We start from the raw sequence: 18780 nt of genomic DNA, 5'->3' as shown, positions 1-18780 counted from the left end.
GCATGTGCCTCAATGCACCCTATGGCAGGCCGGCATGATCAATGGTGAACCACCACCTTGCGGGCATCGCACGGATAGTCATGGACTGTGGCTTGCCAGGAACTTGCCCTCCCTCCAGTTTTGGTAGACTCAGGAAAAGAGGGAAGGTGGGATATTTATTGAGCTTCTGGTGGGCTGCCTGACATGGACAACAGGCTGCATTTGGGGGCACGCATCACAAACAGGGTTGCTTGCCTCCAGGTGACAAAATGAAGAATGACCCGTCAGCTGCATGTAGCAAAAAGTAGAAGGCAGACACCGGTTTTCTAGGCCAGGGGTAGCAACCTGTAGTCCTCCAGATGTCCATGGACTACAATTCCCATGAGCCCCTGCCAGCGTTTGCTGGCAGGGGCTCATGGGAATTGTAGTCCATGGACATCTGGAGGACCACAGGTTGACTACCCCTGTTCTAGGCTACATCAGTTCCAAGAATCTTCTTTTTCGTTATTGGCTCTCGGCTCTGTAAAATAAAGAATTTTGGGGATTGATATAGCCTTGAACGTCAGCTGCCTCCGGGGGGCACCTGGAGATCTCCCACCATCAAAAGCCAGCGTGATGTCATGGCTAAGAGTGGCAGCCTCTAAGCTGAGGGGATTTGATCCCCGCTCCTCTATGTGCAGCCAGCTGGATGACCTTGGGACAGTTTCTCTCCAAACTCTCTCAGCCCCATCTACTACACAGGATGTCTCTTGTGGGGAGCGAAGAGTAGGTGATTGTAAACTACTTTGAGACACATGAGGCCTGCTGGGTGACCTTGGCCAGTCACAGTTCTGTCAGAGCTCTCTTAGCCCCATCTACTTCACTGGATGTCTTTTGTGGGGAGTTGAAGAGTAAAGGTATCCCCTGTGCAAGCACTGAGTCATGTCTGACCCTTGGGGTGACGCCCTCCAGCGTTTTCTTGGCAGACTCAACATGGGGTGGTTTGCCAGTGCCTTCCCCAGTCATTGCCGTTTACCCCCCAGCAAGCTGGGTACTCATTTTACCGACCTTCAGAAGGATGGAAGGCTGAGTCAACCTTGAGCCGGCTGCTGGGATTGAACTCCCAGCCTCATGGACAGAGCTTTCAGACTGCATGACTGCTGCCTTACCACTCTGCACCACAAGAGGCTCAGTTGAAGAGTAAGTGATTGTAAACTACTTTGAGACACATGAGGCCTGCTGGATGACCTTGGCCAGTCACAGTTCTGTCAGAGCTCTCTTAGCCTCACCTATCTCACAAGTTGTCTGTTACAGGAAGAGGTCGAGAAGAAAATTGTAAGCCTCTTGGAGAGTCCTTTGGGTAGTGAAAAGCAGGATATAAAAACCAAACTGTCATTGTTGTCGTCCTCTTCTTCTTCTTCGATCGCCAGACTCTCAAGATCAGTTCCTCTGGAAAAAATGGCTGCTTTTGAGGGCGGGCTCTATCGTATTATACCCCACTGAGGTCCCCCCTTCCCCTTCCCGTTCCCCAACCCCATCTTCCCAGTCTCCACCCTCCAAAATATCCAGGTATTTCCCAACCCAGAGCTGGCATCCCAAGTTCCGCATGATGCTAACTTTGGCCACAGGGCCCATTTGGAACCATAGTCGCGATCAGACGTCCGTTCCAGTAGTTCATGGACTGAAGCTGGATTGTGCCTGCAAATCCTCAGCAGCACAATTTCTTGATCGGATAGCGTGGTGGCGACTGCTTACGGGCCGCTTCTGCTTTAAACTCAGCTCAAAAATGATGCCGCCTGCAAGCCAGAGAGGCCAAGCATGCTGCTTGTTAGGTCATGTTCTCAGATACTATTTCGTTACAGCTGAATTAACAGCTTGTTCTAGGGATGTAGGATAGCATGGCTGCTCCATCTGCTGCTAATGGAGGATTGATTGTCGGCGCTGAAAACCTGTTCTTGGGAGCTTGTCATATTTCTCCTTTGTTATGGCTTTCTGGGCTCAACTGCAACTCGTTGGTGACAATACATCTGCACATTTGGGTGCTTCCCAACCGTGCATAGATCTTCCTGAGAAATGTGATTGTCGCAGGAGCAACATTTACAGTTTGCATGCATGCATGTAGAGCAGGGGTAGTCAAACTGCGGCCCTCCAGATGTCCATGGACTACAATTCCCAGGAGCCCCTGCCAGCATCCGCTTCTTGCTTCTGCATGTTCTTGTTTTCATGAGAAATGGCTCCCAGAGTTGTTTCAGCAGACAAAATACTGAAAGTATGTCCTCCCTCCTTTCACGCAGTAATGGGTTTAAACTTCAAGTACAACGATATAGGCTAAATATCAGGAAAAACATTTTCACAGTCAGAGTAGTTCAGCAGTGGAATAGGCTGCCTAAGGAGGTGGTGAGCTCCCCCTCACTGGCAGTCTTCAAGCAAAGGTTGGATGCACACTTTTCTTGGATGCTTTAGGATGCTTAGGGCTGATCCTGCGTTGAGCAGGGGGTTGGACTAGATGGCCTGTGTGGCCCCTTCCAACTCTATGATTCTATGATTCTATGGCCTGTGTGGCCCCTTCCAGCTCTATGATTCTATGATTCTATGATAAACATTTCTGCAGTCTCCCAACTGCAGACCCACAGTTCTCTTTGCTTCCTTGAAGGGGTTCCCCAAGTTTCAGCTCCAAAACTACAATTCTCACATTTCTTTTGAAGGTCCAGACTGTAGCTTCTCAAGTGCTAGTCCCTAGTCCCTTCAAATTCATTCTTCTTTTCTGGGATGGTAGCTGATGGAGCAAGCAGACGCCCATAAGACAGTGGTTCTCAACCTGGAGGTTGGGACCCCCTTGGGGGTCGAATGACCCTTTCACAGGGGTTCGCTGGCAGGGGGCTCCTGGGAATTGTAGTCCATGGACATCTGGAGGGCCGCAGTTTGACTACCCCTGAGCATTGGGAGTATTAGGAATGGCAGCATCCAGGTAGGACCTGGAGCTCCCCGGAATTACAGCTCAGCTCCAGACAGATCAATTCCCCTGCAGAAAATAGATGTTTTGGAGGGCGCACTCTATGACATTGTACCTCCTGATGTCCTTGTCCTTGTCCATCCCAGGCTCCATTCTTCAAAGTTCCAGAAGTTTCCAAGCTGGATCTGGCAGCTCTACATCCCATCCCTTGCTGGTGATTGGGGTGGGATGGGACCTGACAACCGTAATACGCATGAACTGCATAGCAGATTTTTCAGGATTCTGGCTTGCACTTCCTGAAGCTGTGCCAGTGTGTAAAATACATGTTGTTCCTCTTCACAGGCAATATGGCAACTACATATACTGGGAGGATCACAGGGAGCATGGAATCCTGATTTGTGGGACTGCTAACTGCTGGTACACGTAGATACACGTCCCAAAGTGAATCAGATCCGGGAACCCTTGATTCCCATGATGTTACTGTGGGCAAGACTGATCCCCCATTTTAGATATTACAGTGGAAACCATGAGACTTGCTTCTGTATGTTGTTGTTTTCATGAGGAATGGCTCCCAGTGTTGTTTCAGTAGACAAAATACTGAAAGTATGTCCTTCCCTACACACTTCTGCAGTCTCCCAACTGCAGACTCACAGTTCTCTTTGCTTCCTTGAAGGGGTTAGATCGGTTCCCAAGTTTCAGCTCCAAAACTACAATTCTCACATTTCTTTTGGAGGTCCAGACTGTAGCTTCTCAAGTGCTAGTCCCTAGTCCCTTCAAATTCATTCTTCTTTTCTGGGATGGTAGCTGATGGAGCAAGCAGATGCCCATAAGACAGTGGTTCTCAACCTGGAGGTCGGGACCCCCTTGGGGGTCGAATGACCCTTTCACAGTGGTCGAGGCAGGGCAAGCAGCTTGGCCCGGGGGGGGGGGCACCATCTACACAACAACCTTGCAGGTTAGATCGAGATAGAGCGTTCGCCTGTCTGGAGCACCGAAAAAGAGCGAGATCGGCATGGTGGGACAAGAGGCAGAATTGAACTGAAAACCCCCGGGGGGGGGGAACAATTTATATACAAATAAACAATGGATCTTCACACCATTGGTCAGTTTTGGTTTAATTTCTGTGAAAGGACACTTGCATAGTTTTATGGTTGGGGGTCACCACAACATGAGGAACTGTGTTAAAGGGTTGTGACATTAGGAAAGTTGAGAACCACCACTAACTGTAGAAGATAGCCAATAACTGTCTTCCCCCACTAAAAACAAACAAGGGGGGCAGAACGGAAATAGCAGGGTTAAGGGCCATGAAACACTGGGAGTGTGAGATGTAATTATTCAAAATTCAAAGGCAATCAAGAAAACCATAGAGAGACTATGTCATTGGTGATAATCCAGTCTCCTGCGTTTTCTTAAATTGGTAAGCATTTATAGAACAACATGCGAGTCCAATGGCACCTTTAAGACCAGCAACATTTTATTCAAGGTGTGAGCTTTTATGAGCATGCACACTTTCCTAGAAATGAAACAGGAATCATCAGAGTACTGATATAAGGAGAGTGTAAATTATCGGTAAATTAGTAAAGAGCCTCATGAAGGTATCAAACAAATATGCAGCGTAATTAAGAGCAAATAATGCCATGCTAGAATAACAAACTTTTCATCTTAGGGCTCAGTTGTCATTCAGAAAAATATAAGGGGAATAAAAATGTTAAGGTTAGTGATTAATGCATATGCATTTGAAGTGGTAAGTCTTTGGGAGATGATAAAAGCAATTCAGCAGTATAATGCTAGAGACTCCTCCTGAAAATTCTTAGATTCTTAGATCATTAAAAAGAGTGACCTAGGAGACTGAAATATGTTCCCACTGGCTTCTGAATGTTGCTATTTTAAATGGCCAGACTCACACTGTACAACAACAAGGTATTAACTTTAGCCTACAGCATACGGTTGAAATTATCCATAAAGATGTCACTGACTATAGATTCTGCATTTCACGGCTTTGTAATTTCATTGTTTACCATTTTTTCCCTCAGTATGTGTGGTACATGTAGATACAGCTGCAGAGGATTTGCTCCATATCCCTGAGAGCCCTTGAGAGCCAGTCTGGTGCAGTGGTTAGGAGTGCAGACTTCTAATCTAACAAGCCGGGTTCGATTCTACATTCTCACACATTCAGCCAGCTGGGTGGCCTTGGGCTTGCCACGGCGCTGATAAAACTGTTCTGATCGAGCAGTGAAATCAGGACTCTCTCAGCCTCACCCACTTCACAGGGTGTCTGTTGTGGGGAGAGGAAAGGGAAGACAGCTGTAAGTCGCTTTGAGATTCCTACGAGCAGAGAAAAGCGGACCCACTCTTCTTCTGCTGCTGAAGAAGGCTGGGGGAGGAGGGGCACAAGATTCCTTTTTGGTTTTGCTGACACAGACTAACAAGGAACTTGTGAATGTTTGCCTCCTTCCGCTGGCAAGAACCAGAGATTAATTCCAATTCCAATAGGCTGGTGATCCCTGGATGTACATTAGGCTTCAATTAGGACCAGACCAATTTGGGTCCTGGCCCCTAACTAGAGGAATTAGCTGCCAGAAGAGCTGAGGGCCCTGTTCTGGCAGATGGAGCTCTTCCACCAAGTATTTGGTTGAGGTCAATAAGGACATAAAATCTGCCGGGCCCCCCACAGATACACCCCATGGATGCAACATGTAATTGGCAGGCAGGCTCCCATAAGCTTTCACTGATATCAGTTGGTTTGACTGGTCCATGAGTTTATACTCAATTTATTATTTATTTATATATATTTACATACTGCCCACCCTCACAGCTCAGGGTGGTTTACATAGGAACCGTCTCAGCATCATACAATACAACATCTTGGCTTGAATGCATAACATTTTTAAAACAGTAGGTAAACAATAAGAATTTGCACAAAACTTTCCTAATATCATAATATGAAACAACTAGTATCAAAGCCCATTTTAACAATGGGCTTTGAAAGGGGCAGCAGGCAGGAGGGTGTGAGAGGGTGGCCGTGGCTCCCTTTGGCCTGCAAAGTAGGCTAAAGGAAATGGAAAGCCTCCCCCTGCCGGCGGCAACAGGGCTTTGCGGCCCGCAGGGAGGCTGCAACCGCCCCCTGGCTCCCTCCCAGCAAGAGTGTACCTGCAGGCCGCAAGGGCCTGTCACTGCCTCTCTCCTCATGGGCGACAATGGAGGCCGCAGCCACAAGGCTTCTAGCAGGCAAGGAGGGAGGGTGGGAGCTGGAGGGGGAGAGCCAATCAGGGTTGGCAGATAGGGCAGTGGACAGTCTCCTCCCAGGAGGCTGTTTCCCAAATATATAAGGGAGCGAAGTAGTGTTAAGGATTGGTTTGGTCACTTCAGTTTAATGCTCACAATGTGACTCAGTTGTACAGTTGCTTCAGATATATCTTTTCTTGTTCTATTGTTATGCTTTAGACAATGTACATTTTGTATGGTTTTAAATGGGATAAACCACCCGAGCTGGCTATGTCGTTATAGCAATCAAATAATAAATAATTAGGGGAAGTAGCTGGGAAGAGCTGCACCCGTTAAATGTCTGGCCTCAGAGCTGTTCAAGGCACAGGGAAGCCTGCCAAGGGGGAAAAAAAACATTTTCTACTGCCCTATCTATGGGTTTGATAAGCAGCAGGTTATTATCCCATCACAGAGATAATAAATCATAATTAATTGAGACAATAAATGGTTTGTATTATTATCGGACATTGAACATTCAGACAATAATAACCATTTCTATTATTGATATATTGTTTAAAAAACCATTTAGAAAGGCAATTTTTTTTTTGCCACAAAGATAATAATTTCTATGATTATATCTGAAGAAGTGAACAGTGACTCTACGAAAGCCCCTTCCCTGCCACAAACTTTGTCAGTCTTTAAGCTGCTACTGGTCGCATGCTCTTTTCGACGGCTACAGACAGACAATCACGGCTACCCATCTTGACCTATTACCATATAAAACTTCGTATGAATAATCTTTTATTACCATTGCTATGCGAGATAAAATAACAGCAGGAAACATAGGAGCTTGGTCATGATGATTTATGCATTATACATAAATTTAATTCCTTGCAATTATTATTTTGAATGAGGGTTGCCAGCTCAGTGTTGCGAAATACCTGGAGACTTAGGAGGTGGAGCCAGGCATGGGCAGGGCTGGAATGGGGAGGGACCTTGATGGAGTATGGCTATGGAGCCCACCCTCGAGGATTGCCAGCACCGGGTTGGTAGATACCTGGAGACTTTGGGGGTGGAGCCAAGAGTGGGCAGGGCTTGTGGCAGTGATGGACCTCAATGGAGTATAAGTCTTTGGAGTTCGCCCCCTAGGATTGCCAGCTCTGGGTTTGGAAATACCTGGAGACTTTGGAGGTGGCGCCAGGAGTGGGTGGGATTTGGGATGTGGAGGGACCCGAGTGGAGTGTAAGGCTATGGAGTCCACCCTCCAAAGCAGCCACTTTCTCTAGGGGAACTACTGATCTCTGTCGCCTGGAGATGAGCCATGATTCCAGAGGATCCCCATCTCACCTGGAGATGTGGCATCTCTACAAAGAATCCACCCTACAAAGCAGCTATTTTCTCTGGGAGAACTGATCTGTCACCTGGAGAACTATAATTCCAGGGGGCCCACAGGCTGCAGGCTGGCATCCCTATTTGATTTGTTTGTTTTTTTTTACAATCTCAGATCTTCCTAATATATATGTATACACACACAAACACACATATAAAGCGAAGTATTGGGATTCTAATCGGCACCTGAAGCTTTTTTTTTGTAGAATATTTTTCTCTCTTCATACACACACACATACATTTATATACATACACATACATGTAGGGTTGCCAGCTTCCAGGTGGGACCTGGGGATCCCCTGGAATTATATACAGGTATCTGTGTGCGTCCATCTCTAGCTTTCTATTCACACGCACAAATGTTTCCCCCCGGTGGGAAACATTTGGCATCTGGAGTCTGGAATCTGCGCCGAGGAAACGGAGCGCGCGCCCCGGCGTTCCCAGACGGCGCCACTGGCGAATCTGCCGCAAACTCGCCCGAACGCTGACGCCGCCGCGGGCGTCGCGCGATCCCTGGCAAACTACGGCGAGCGGCTGGGGCCCAATCCCCTCCGGCTGGCTTCTCCTCAGACCACTCTTCCCACCCCCATCCCAGACGCCAGTGCGCGAGAGGGAGGGGGGCGAGGGAGGGGGGCGAGGGAGTGCGCGAGAGGAGACGACGACGCTGCCGGCGGCCCTAGTGACGGAGGGCGTCGCTGCGAGGGGAGCTGCTGGCCGAAGGACCCCTCTCGGCTTGGCCGGCCCCCGTCACGCGCGCGGGACGGGCGCGCGAGAAAGAGCGAGAGGGCGGACGCACGCACGCACGCGCGCGCCCTCTTCTTCCTCCTCCCCGACGGTTGCCAGGCGAAGCGCGAGGGGCGGGTCCGGAGGGAGGGGCCGGCCCATGGACCGGCCGGGCCTGAGGGAGCCCGAGAGGAAGCCCTTGCGCGGGGAGGCCGGCCGGAATGCGGGCGTAGTGGCCGGGCCCAGCCGAGCCGCCGGGGCCTTGGGTCGCCGCCCCGCTGACGGAGGAGGAGGAGGAGGAAGGGCCGGCCGGCCGGGCAGGCGGATGCGGCGGCCCTGAGCCTGAGGCGGCGGCCGGGCGGGAACAGCTGCGGCGCCTCCTCCCTCCCTGCCTGCCTGCCTGCCTCCCTCCTTCCCCGGCTTCTCTCCCCGCGCGGCCTTCCTGCTCCTGCTCCTGCTGCCCGGGCGGACGGACGGACCGCGCCGCCACCATGTCGGCCAAGGTGCGGCTGAAGAGGCTGGAGCAGCTGCTGCTGGACGGGCCGCGGCGCAGCGAGAGCGTCCTGAGCGTGGAGGCGCTGCTCGACCTCCTCGTCGGCCTCTACACCGAGTGCAGCCGCGACTCGCCGCTCCGACGAGACAGGCTCGTCTCCGACTTCCTCGAGTGGGGTGAGATGGGGGGGGAGGGAGAGATTCTCTGGAGGGTCCTTGGAGAGGCATCCCGAGCATGATTGGGGCGTGTTTGGAGGGGTGCATGTTGCAAAGTCCTGGCCTGGGAGGGTCAGAAGGGGCTGCGAGACCCCTCGGGTCACTTTTAGGGGTGGTGAGAGAGGAGGGAGAGATTCTCAGATGTGCGTTCGGGAAGGTGGTATTTTCCCCAATGGGGTGGGTGTGGCGGGAGCATGCCTGTCAAATAATAAAATTTGGGGCCAGGGGGAGGGTTGCAGGGTAGGTTGGGAATTGGGTGGGAGGGGCGGCTTGGACCATGCTGCTTGGGGTAGGGAGAAACTAAAATGTCAGGTGGGGGTGGGTTTTATAGCTCGATGAGCAGGGACAGCTCATCTTTGGGGGGGCTCATGTGAAAGGAGAGGAGCCTGGTGTTTAGAGATAATTTTCTACTGAGTGGACATCCGGGGCCAGATGACCCGGTGGGAAATGAGGAAGGCGATAGTGATGTGAGTGGGAAAAGCCAGGCCCTGGAAGAGTAGCGCAACACCCACCGGTGATTGATAGTGTGGCGGAAGCATCCTGGCCTATCGATTAGGCGTGGTGACAACAATAAGGACGAGTCGGGGAGGAGAAGAAAGAGACTTAGTGATGATCAATGAGCGTGGAGTGGGCGCGTGGAGGGAGAGCAGAGGTGTGGTTGGGTTTGGGAATAGGCTCCAGGAGATCTTTTACGGCTGAAGAATGGCAGTAGTTTTCTTTCAGGATTTGGAGCAAGGTGGTAGGGTAGCGGAACTGCCCTCGCTCAGGAGGTGCCTGATTGAGTCTTTTAGACAGATACATGTTGTTCTAGGAGTTTCTTGAAGGCTAAAGTTCTGAACTGAGTGGGCAGTCCTGCAATGGGGTTTTGTCAGCCTGCATGACATGTCATGAGGTAGGGAAGTGTTGATCAAAGGACTGGGTGGGGTAAGCATTGACTCATGAGCAGAGGCACGGTGGATGTGACACGGAGAGGATGACAGTGGTGCATTATTCAAGATTGGAAAGGGAAATGTTGGAAACTTACTTTTGGGCGAGTGTAGGTCTGGATTTGGCCTAGGCACCGACAAGAACTGACTAACCATTAGGGTCAAGGAAAGAAAAATTAGCCATGCCTTATAGTCAGAACTGTAGATTAGGCCATTTGTATAAATGAAAGATCAGGACAGAAATGGGGAATACAGTACTGATCTGTATTGAATGTGTAGGCAAGAGCACAACATCATACAGATGTAGTAGAAGGGTGGTTAGAGAGAGGTCCCTATGCGTGGCCTGGCCCACTTGTACCAGAATTGGATGGATGAACTTGGTCTGTTTAGCCTGGAGAGGAGACGACTGAGGAGGGGATTTGATAACCATCTTCAAGTATTTAAAAGGCTGCCATATTGTGGATGGAGCAGAGTTGTTCTCTCTTGCCCCGGAGGGACGGACCAGAACCAATGGGATGAAATTAATTCAAAAGAAATTCCATCTAAACATCTGGAAGAAGTTCCTCAGTGGAACAGGCTTCCTTGGGAGGTGGTGGGTTTACCATCTTTGGAGATTTTTAAACAGAGGCTGGATAGTCATCTGACGAAGAGGCTGATTCTGTTCAAGGGGGTGGCAGGTTGCAGTGGATGAGCGATAGGGTTGTGAGTGTCCTGCATAGTGCAGGAGGTTGGACTTAGATGACCCAGGACGCCCCTTCCAACTCTATGATTCTTCTATTCTAGGTCCCTATGGGTGGCCTGGCCCACTCATACCAGAACTGGATGGTCTGTTGGGAGAAATCTAGAATGAGTTCAGAAATAGTTTCATATTGGTTGTCTATTTCAGTACTTGGGTTTCTTTAGGAAGCAGAATGCCTCTGAATTGCTAAGTACACTAAGAATTGCTTTCCTAATGTGGGGAGTTAAGTGGTAGCATTTTGGCATATGAAGGAGCTGTGACTCAGTGGTAGAGCCTCTCTCCTTAACAGGGACCTGAGACACTGGAGAACAGTCACCACCAGTCTGAGTAGGCAGTGCTGACCTTGATGGGCTGGTTGTGTCATTCTGGGAGAACAAGGCAGATTCACTTGTTCATGTAAAGTAAGCTGTTGTATCTAATGGCCCTTTTGATTTCGAGCTTCAGGCTTGAGCAGTAGAACACTGTTTGCTGTAAATGTTGCAGTCGTTGCAAAGGTCATTAGTACTATATATTGAGAGATTTAAGGATTCTGCCTCATACTTTTATGTGTGGCTTAAGTTGTGGGGATAGAGGAAATGGCACTAACTGTCGTGGCAGTGTGGTGTATCATTTAAGAGAAGTTCTCTATAATCAGGAGAACCTGGTTTGATTCCCCACTCCTCCCCATGAAACCCGTTGGTTGACCTTGGGCCGCTCACAGTTCTCTCAGAACTCTCTCAGCCCCACCTACCTCACAAGGTGACTGTTGAGGAGGAAGGAAGGGAAGGCAATTGTAAGCTGCTTTGAGACTTCTTAGGGTTGGGGAAAGTAGGGTATAAAACCCAGCTCTTCATTTTCTTTGTTGCGCAGAAGGAAGAGCCTGTCATTCCCTGCGTATGCAACATTTCCCATTATGGCCACAGCCTGGTTTTTGATTCCTGAATAGAATTGCATAACCCCTTGCATAACCTCAGGGGAGGGGTCTACTGTATGGTCATTTTTAGACATGAACTGCCTGGAAAGTTGCCATCAAACTAGTTTCCTGGATTTCTGAATAATTCCATGAACATGGAAGCGTGCTTGGTAGTTAGTAACTGATAGTTAGTAACTCCACATTGGGGATTTAAGAAGGTGCTGCTGGATTAGATGAGTGGTCCATCTAGATTAGTGTTCTGTTTCACGCACTGGCCAACCAACAAATGGCAGTTGGAAGAGCCCCTATGTTGCCTTCCAATTCTGGATGTGGAGGCTCTCTTCAGACATACCAGCTATTGATTGATGTATCTATCCACCAGTAATTTGACTAATCCTCTTTTAAGGCCTTCTAAGCTCATGGGCATCACTATATTAGTAGTGAATTCCTTGAACTATGGGGAAAGGTGGAATATAAATGCTTCAAAGAAGTACTTCCTTTTGTTCATCTTGATTTTATTGCCCACCTGATTTGTTGTGTGCCCATGAGTTCTAGTATTGGGGTGAGAGAGGGCCTTTTGATTCACTTTTTTGATTCTGTGCAAAATACATTAAAACTCTCTCTGGCCGTGCCCTCTCTTACTTGTCTTTTCTCTAAATTCAGATTGCTCCAGATTCAGTGTTTTTCCTACTAAGAAAGGCTGATCTGTCTCCTTAATCATCTTGGTTGTCTAGGCTGTGCATTATGTTGAACTACACAATCAGACACCAACGTGTTAGTCCAAGTGAGTTGGTGCCATAGATCTGTAAGAGGCATTACAATATTGGCTTTCCCCCCTTTTCAGTCCCTCTCGTAATAATGCCAACCATGTAGCTTGCCTTTTTCACAGTTGCCACACATTGTTTTCGTTCAAGATATCAGCTACAACCTCAATATATTCTCATTCAGTCACTACCTCTTCAAACACCCGTTCAGCTCATATTTAAAGTTAGCATATTTTGCTCCAGCATGCATCATGGTGCACAAACCTGCATTGAACTTGGTTTACCATTTTATTGCCCACTCTCAAAATCTGAAGCAATCCTCTTGGAGGAACCTCTTAGTCTGCTCTGAATTTGGTGTCCACTGAAAATTTGGCCACTACGTTGTCCACCCTCAAGAACTATGTAAAATTCCATAAAGTGACTTCATCTTCCACCTCTTAACTACCCAGTCTTGAAGCAAGAAGAAACCTGCCCAGCATGAGGTGGGGTGGGGGGACCCTTCCTGTGGTCGGGTCTAAGTGATTGGGCTTGTTTAGACTCAGGGGAGGAGCTGATTCTTCAGAGATGCCACAGCTGAAGCCTGGCAGTGTGGAAATTATAGCCAGTATATTGTGTAAACAAATGTATTGTCAGATGTGATGCTTTGGCTGATGGTTGTACCATATTCTAAATGTTTCATTTATGAATTGTACACCACCTACAGGGTGGGAGACTAGATGGGGTGAAGAGACTGCAAATGACATTGCAAGTGAAAAACACAGCCCCAGAGTATCTGTGGCCTGACGCCAGTCCAAGCTTAGCTTCGAATGTCGAATTAATCCCATGACCTTTCTGAGTGTGTTCCACCTGAAAGGGGTGGAGTAGAGGAAAGGAGTAGCAGGCGCTCAAGTTCCGCTTTTTTACAAGGACTTGGTGTTCCATTTCTTTCAGATTTGTTGTTAAGGGTGCAAGTGTGGGAGAGTAAGTGTCCAGAGGAATAAGGAGGCTCTGGGAAATCATCCCGCTATTTTGCGACAGCCTTACAGCATGGTATTAAACACACCGGCAATAAAAAGCACGTAGCAATTATAAGTATCTGACCTAGGGGAAGAGCGCTCAGTTAGTTTAAAGAATTGCTCCTGGAAAGGGGACATGATTTTTTGCAATAAAAGTTTGTACCAACTCAGTCAGTGTGGCATTCTGAAATGCTGGACAGCATGTGTTTGTTTCTGTAAATCCTATATTGGTCCAAAGTAAATGATTTGATTGCTTGCCTTGAACAAGATTTACTGCTAAGGGCAACACACTGTAGTGGAGTAAGTTATGAGAAGGGAATGGAGCATTTAGGACTGTCCAGGTGCATATTGACAAAGTGGGATGTGGCTCATGAAAGCTTATTCCTCAGTAAATCCATTAGTTTAGGGTGCTACAAGGCTGTTTGCAATAATGTGCATATTTCTGTTTGTTTTTCCTCTTTTCAAACCCCTCTGTTTCTTTCTCTGTGTTGGTTATGATTTGGTTTCTTTGTAAGGAGGCTTGATTTTAATAGAAGCATAGGCATGGCTGTGTGTGAATTTTGGTGGAGAAAGCGGCGTCTCGCCGATGGAAATGCATGCTCTTAACAACACATAGTAATGCACTAAAATGCATGAGCAGCTGGTTCCCCATTCCTGTCGGGGCTATTGCTCTTTGTTATACATTAACCAGCTAAGAGGATTCACTTCCTGGAGTCATCTGCTGACGTCAGTAATAAGATTGCCAACTGAATAATTAAAACGCTCCTCCAACATCTGCTTTAGAAACCCAAAGCACTGATGAGTTGTTTGGTGTGGATGTATAGTATGCCTCCATTAAAGCAAATTCTCTCGCTATATTTGCATAAGCCTGTTGATGCTTATCATGTCCCATACATAGGGAAGCCACATGAAGATGTGTATAACTCATACTATGGAGGCAGGTCGTTTCCCCATGTCCTCTTTGAGAGGTGTTTCCTGGCACGGAGTGCTTTCGGATTTTACTCCCAGTGGAATAGCCTCTGTGTTGTCACTGTGACGGTTTTAGAAAAATAGTGTATGGCCATTACTGTAATAAGTGCTCATCGGAGTTCTGAAAGCATTAGTGAAATGCTTGGTAACTTTGTGGGGAAAAAGAGCTGGCAATAATTTATTGATGGATTAATAAATTATTCCATACATTGCATATGTCATCGCAAAGCAGCAAGGGAGATATATTACACTTCCTGTTACTCTGATTAAACCTGAATTTACCCCCTCCTTGTCCAAAGAAAAGTAGTTTGACTAAAATGGCCTTCGTAAAGGCTATACTGTGCTGCAGAGTGTTACAATGTTTTCTAGGTCACTCTAGTAAAGCTGGCAAATCCTATGAGTGCCAGCGAAAAAAACCCAAACCCTTTGAAGCTTCATATTCTAGTTTGTATTACAGGTTTTGGTGTTTGAGAAGTTTTACAGATGCTTCTTTTTTGTGGTCACCTTGGAGAAAAGGAGTGTGTGAAAGTGTATTTCTTGGTTGACGTGCATAACATTGTGCTTAACGTCATCATTGACTTAACTTTTCTCTGTATTATGAAGAAGAGTTGGTTCTTATATGCGGCTTTTCTCTACCTGAAGGAGTCTCAAAGCGGCTTACAGTCGCCTTCCCTTTCCTCTCCCCGCAACAGACACCCTGTGAGGTGGGTGAGGCTGAGAGAGCCCTGATATCACTGCTTGGCTTTATCAGTGTTGTGGCAAGCCCAAGGTCACCCAGCTGGCTGCATGTGGGGAAGTGCAAAATTGAACCTGGCTTGCCAGATTAGAAGTCCACACTCCTAACCACTACACCAAACTGGCTCTCACCTGTGTGTGTTTTGTGTACTGCTTTACATAGAACAAGCCTCCTGGTGTTGTAGCTAATACACTTCTCAATTGCTACATTGGTCCAATGCCATGAATCCAACTGCAGTCAGGCGAAGTGGCCCCATCGGCTTGTCCCCTGCCTAGCAGATTTTACTAAAAATATTCTTTTTCAATCCTTGAAATGTGTGTTACCATCTAGTACGATAAGTGGCATTTAATTGCTATTAAAGATTGTACGAAAATAGCTGGGGAAAAGGTCTGAAGTATACTTCTTCTGGCACAAGAGGTTTTTTAAAGGGAAGCTTGAGTTATTTCTGTGACTTTTCCTTTTAAGGTGTAAAGTAATTTAGATAACCTGAACTGTGTCAGCACAGAACTTTACAGCTCCTGGTGAAAGAATTCATAGCAGAAAAATCTTTCGTTCTTAAAGAAGGATACTAGAGCCAAAGGATACTTTTCTGCCCATACAATTGACTCGAGCCCCTCATGTACTGATAGTGTACTGACAGTGCCCCTGGAAGGGTACATGCATGGCTTATGCTTGCCATTGGCCCTGGGCCCCTTCACCACCTAGTGAGCCCCCCTGAGGTCCAGTGGATTTGCTTCCACTGTTGAGGGCCAAGCAACCATTTGTCTCCCCTCTGGCCTTTCTGTTTTCTGGCACACCAGTGCCTTTGCAGGTGGATGTTGAGTCTTTTTCCAGCACTTCAGCCAAAAGTTTGTCTACCCTGATATAGACATCCTGTTAATATGCCTTATGGTAGAATTCAACGAGATTTTATCACATATAATCTTGGCACTATTAACGTGTTGTTGAGTGTTAATTCATCTGCGCCCATTGCTATTTAGGTAATTTTTATATTGCCTTTCGGCCCTGTCTCAGTATTGTATGCACATGACTTAGGTAGTTTATAAGATCCCGGAGGCATCATTTTTGGGTCTGCAGGCAACCTCCTTTAAGAAATAACTATCCTTACTACAGAAGGACGTTTGGCCTTTATATTAGTCTCATCTCCCATGGCAGCTATTTTGTTCAGTGCATACTATCTTTTTCCAAATTCCCAGGGGTTCAGTAACAAGCTTTCTCAACCAGGGTTTCATGAAACCCTGGGGTTTCTTGACAGCCGCGGAAGGGTTTCCTGAATGAGTAAAGGTAAAGGTAAAAGTATCCCCTGTGCAAGCACCGAGTCATGTCTGACCCTTGGGGTGATGCCCTCCAGCGTTTTCATGGCAGACACAATACGGGGTGGTTTGCCAGTGCCTTCCCCAGTCATTACCATTTACCCCCCAGCAGGCTGGGTACTCATTTTACCGACCTCGGAAGGATGGAAGGCTGAGTCAACCTTGAGCCGGCTGCTGGGATCGAACTCCCAACCTCATGGGAAGACAGCTTCAAACAGCATTTCTGCTGCCTTACCACTCCGCGCCACAAGAGGCTCATTCCCGAATGAGTAGGAGTTAATTAATTTTTCATATATTTAATTTTATTAAAAAACATTCATTGGGAGATATGATCATATATGGTCATGTCACCCCACCCCCTGCTCCCAAAATGGCCATTGGTGGACCTAGGGAGGTTGGGGAGCGGAGGGGACCTGGGTGGGCCTGTACACAGCCATGCTTCCCAACCATATTCTGCACCATTACACCACTTCTGGGGTTTTTCAAAGCCTGAAGACTGTTTCAGGGGTTTCACAACAGTAAAAAAGTTGAGAAAGGCTGGTCTAGTGGATAGAGAGGCAGGTTCAAATCCTCACTTGTCATAAAATTTACTGGATGACCTTGACCCAGTAGGGTCATCTGAACCCAGGGAGAGACAGAAGAGGCTATTGTAATAGAGAATATCTAGGGTGACCAGGCTGAAGCTAGAGCTGATGCACCCCCCAAGAGAAGAAAGAAGTCAGTTGGTGAACTGAGACAGCTCCAAGGCATCTAAATCAGCAGCAAAGGGAGAGTCCTCCAGTGCTAACACAAGTAAAGGCTGCCAGAAGGACACTTGTAGATCTGAGGAACCACAGACCTCAGCAGGGAACAGCATGACTGCAATTCTTTGTTCCAATTAACAGTGTTGTCTTCTGTTATGAGTCTGGTCATGATTCTGGATGCCTCCCTCTCAATGGAGACCCAGATCATGAATTTTACTCACCTGGCATTCTTCAACCTGTGCCAGGCACAACAATTCGCACCGTACCTCTCCGCATTGGACTTAGCCAGGGTGCTCCATAAAAAATCACCTCTAGATTAGGCTTCTGCAGTTTGCTGTATGCAGGGCTTCCCTTGAGACAACTCCAGAAACTCCAGCTGGTTCAAAATGCAGTGGCACGAATCCTCACATATGACACCGGTGCTCTCCCGGCTGCAGTGGCTCCAGATTGGACACCAGAACAGCTTCAAGGTGTTGGTATTAACCATCAAAGCATTAAGTGGTCTGGGACCAGCATATCTGCAAGACTGCCTTTTCTCGTTATGTAATCCCAAGGGGCATTAAGCTATTGTGGCAGATATCTGCTGAAGATCCCTGGCCTCAGCCTTGAGGTAAGACTGGCCTCAGCCTGGATCCCAGGCTGGTGAAAAGAGATCAGGGCCCTGTGGGACCATAACCAGTTCTGTAGGGCCTTCAGGACAAAGCTGTCCCACCAGGCCTATGGTCAGGACCCTGGTGGACCACCAAAAACTACTTGTCTTACCAATGGAAACTGAGGGAAGAGCTGTCCTTCAAGGAGTTGCCTCCAGCTGTCCCACCAGGCCTATGGTCGAGACCCTGGTGGACCACCAAGAACTACTTGTCTCACCAATGGAAACTGAGGGAAGAGCTGTCCTTCAAGGAGTTGCCTCCAGCTGTCCCACCAGGCCTATGGTCGAGACCCTGGTGGACCACCAAAAGCTACTTGTCTCACCAATGGAAACTGAGGGAAGAGCTGTCCTTCAAGGAGTTGCCTCCAGCTGTCCCACCAGGCCTATGGTCGAGACCCTGGTGGACCACCAAGAACTACTTGTCTCACCAATGGAAACTAAGGGAAGAGCTGTCCTTCATGGAGTTGCCCCCTCACTGCCCTCATTTAGAATTTCAGACTGGTTGGGGGCAAATGGAATTATAAAAGGTTTTATTGTTACAATAAAGTGATTTTGTATTTATTATGTTATCTTGTGTTGCTATGCCCCGAGTGTCTAAGGAAGGGCTGGTTATAAGAAAAGATTTATTTATCTTATTTAAGAGCTACAATACATAATATTGTAACAAGCTCCAAACATGTCCAAGTGAATGTTTGCATATCAATTAGTTTTTTTAAAAAGGCAATCCCTACAGGATTATAGCTGGTAGAAAGGAAAAATTGGAAAAACTACTGCTTGGATTTGTACACTCATACACGATTTGAGTATTGCTCCAATCTAATTGTGAAGGTTCGAATAATCTGTATATCCATTTAAGACCTGGAGCTCTTTTCTACAGGTTAAAATCGGGAGCTAGCCACATTTTGGGGAACCTAGCAACGCTTAAGTACAAGACTTTGATTCTGTGGTGATCTTCTATAAGCACCGATGAGAAGGAATGGAGATTCCTAGTCTCTCTTGAATGGATTGCAGTATGGCCATTGTTTCGGAATGGCCGTTGTATTTGTACTTTCCTTTTTTCTTTTTTTAAAAAAAGCTTTTATTGTACCATTTTATTTTTAACTTTGCCTTTTTTGCCAT

At 47.5% G+C, this 18780-nt stretch overlaps 1 protein-coding gene across 4 annotated transcripts in view; it reads left to right on the top strand.

Annotated features, from left to right (window-relative positions):
* Positions 1-8145: 8145 nt before the first annotated feature.
* The window catches only part of CDC42BPB (CDC42 binding protein kinase beta), a 151987-nt gene continuing 141352 nt past the window's right edge, over positions 8146-18780 (top strand). For all 4 annotated transcript variants that reach the window (XM_077323750.1, XM_077323749.1, XM_077323748.1 and 1 more), the window contains exon 1: positions 8146-8896. In XM_077323750.1, the coding sequence (XP_077179865.1) occupies positions 8719-8896 (178 nt within the window). In that variant the 5' untranslated portion in view covers positions 8146-8718. The remainder of the gene's footprint in view (positions 8897-18780) is intronic.

Source organism: Paroedura picta, chromosome 2 (assembly GCF_049243985.1).
Source record: "Paroedura picta isolate Pp20150507F chromosome 2, Ppicta_v3.0, whole genome shotgun sequence".
Classification (NCBI taxonomy): domain Eukaryota; kingdom Metazoa; phylum Chordata; class Lepidosauria; order Squamata; family Gekkonidae; genus Paroedura; species Paroedura picta.
This window is presented reverse-complemented; position numbering and strand designations above follow the sequence as displayed.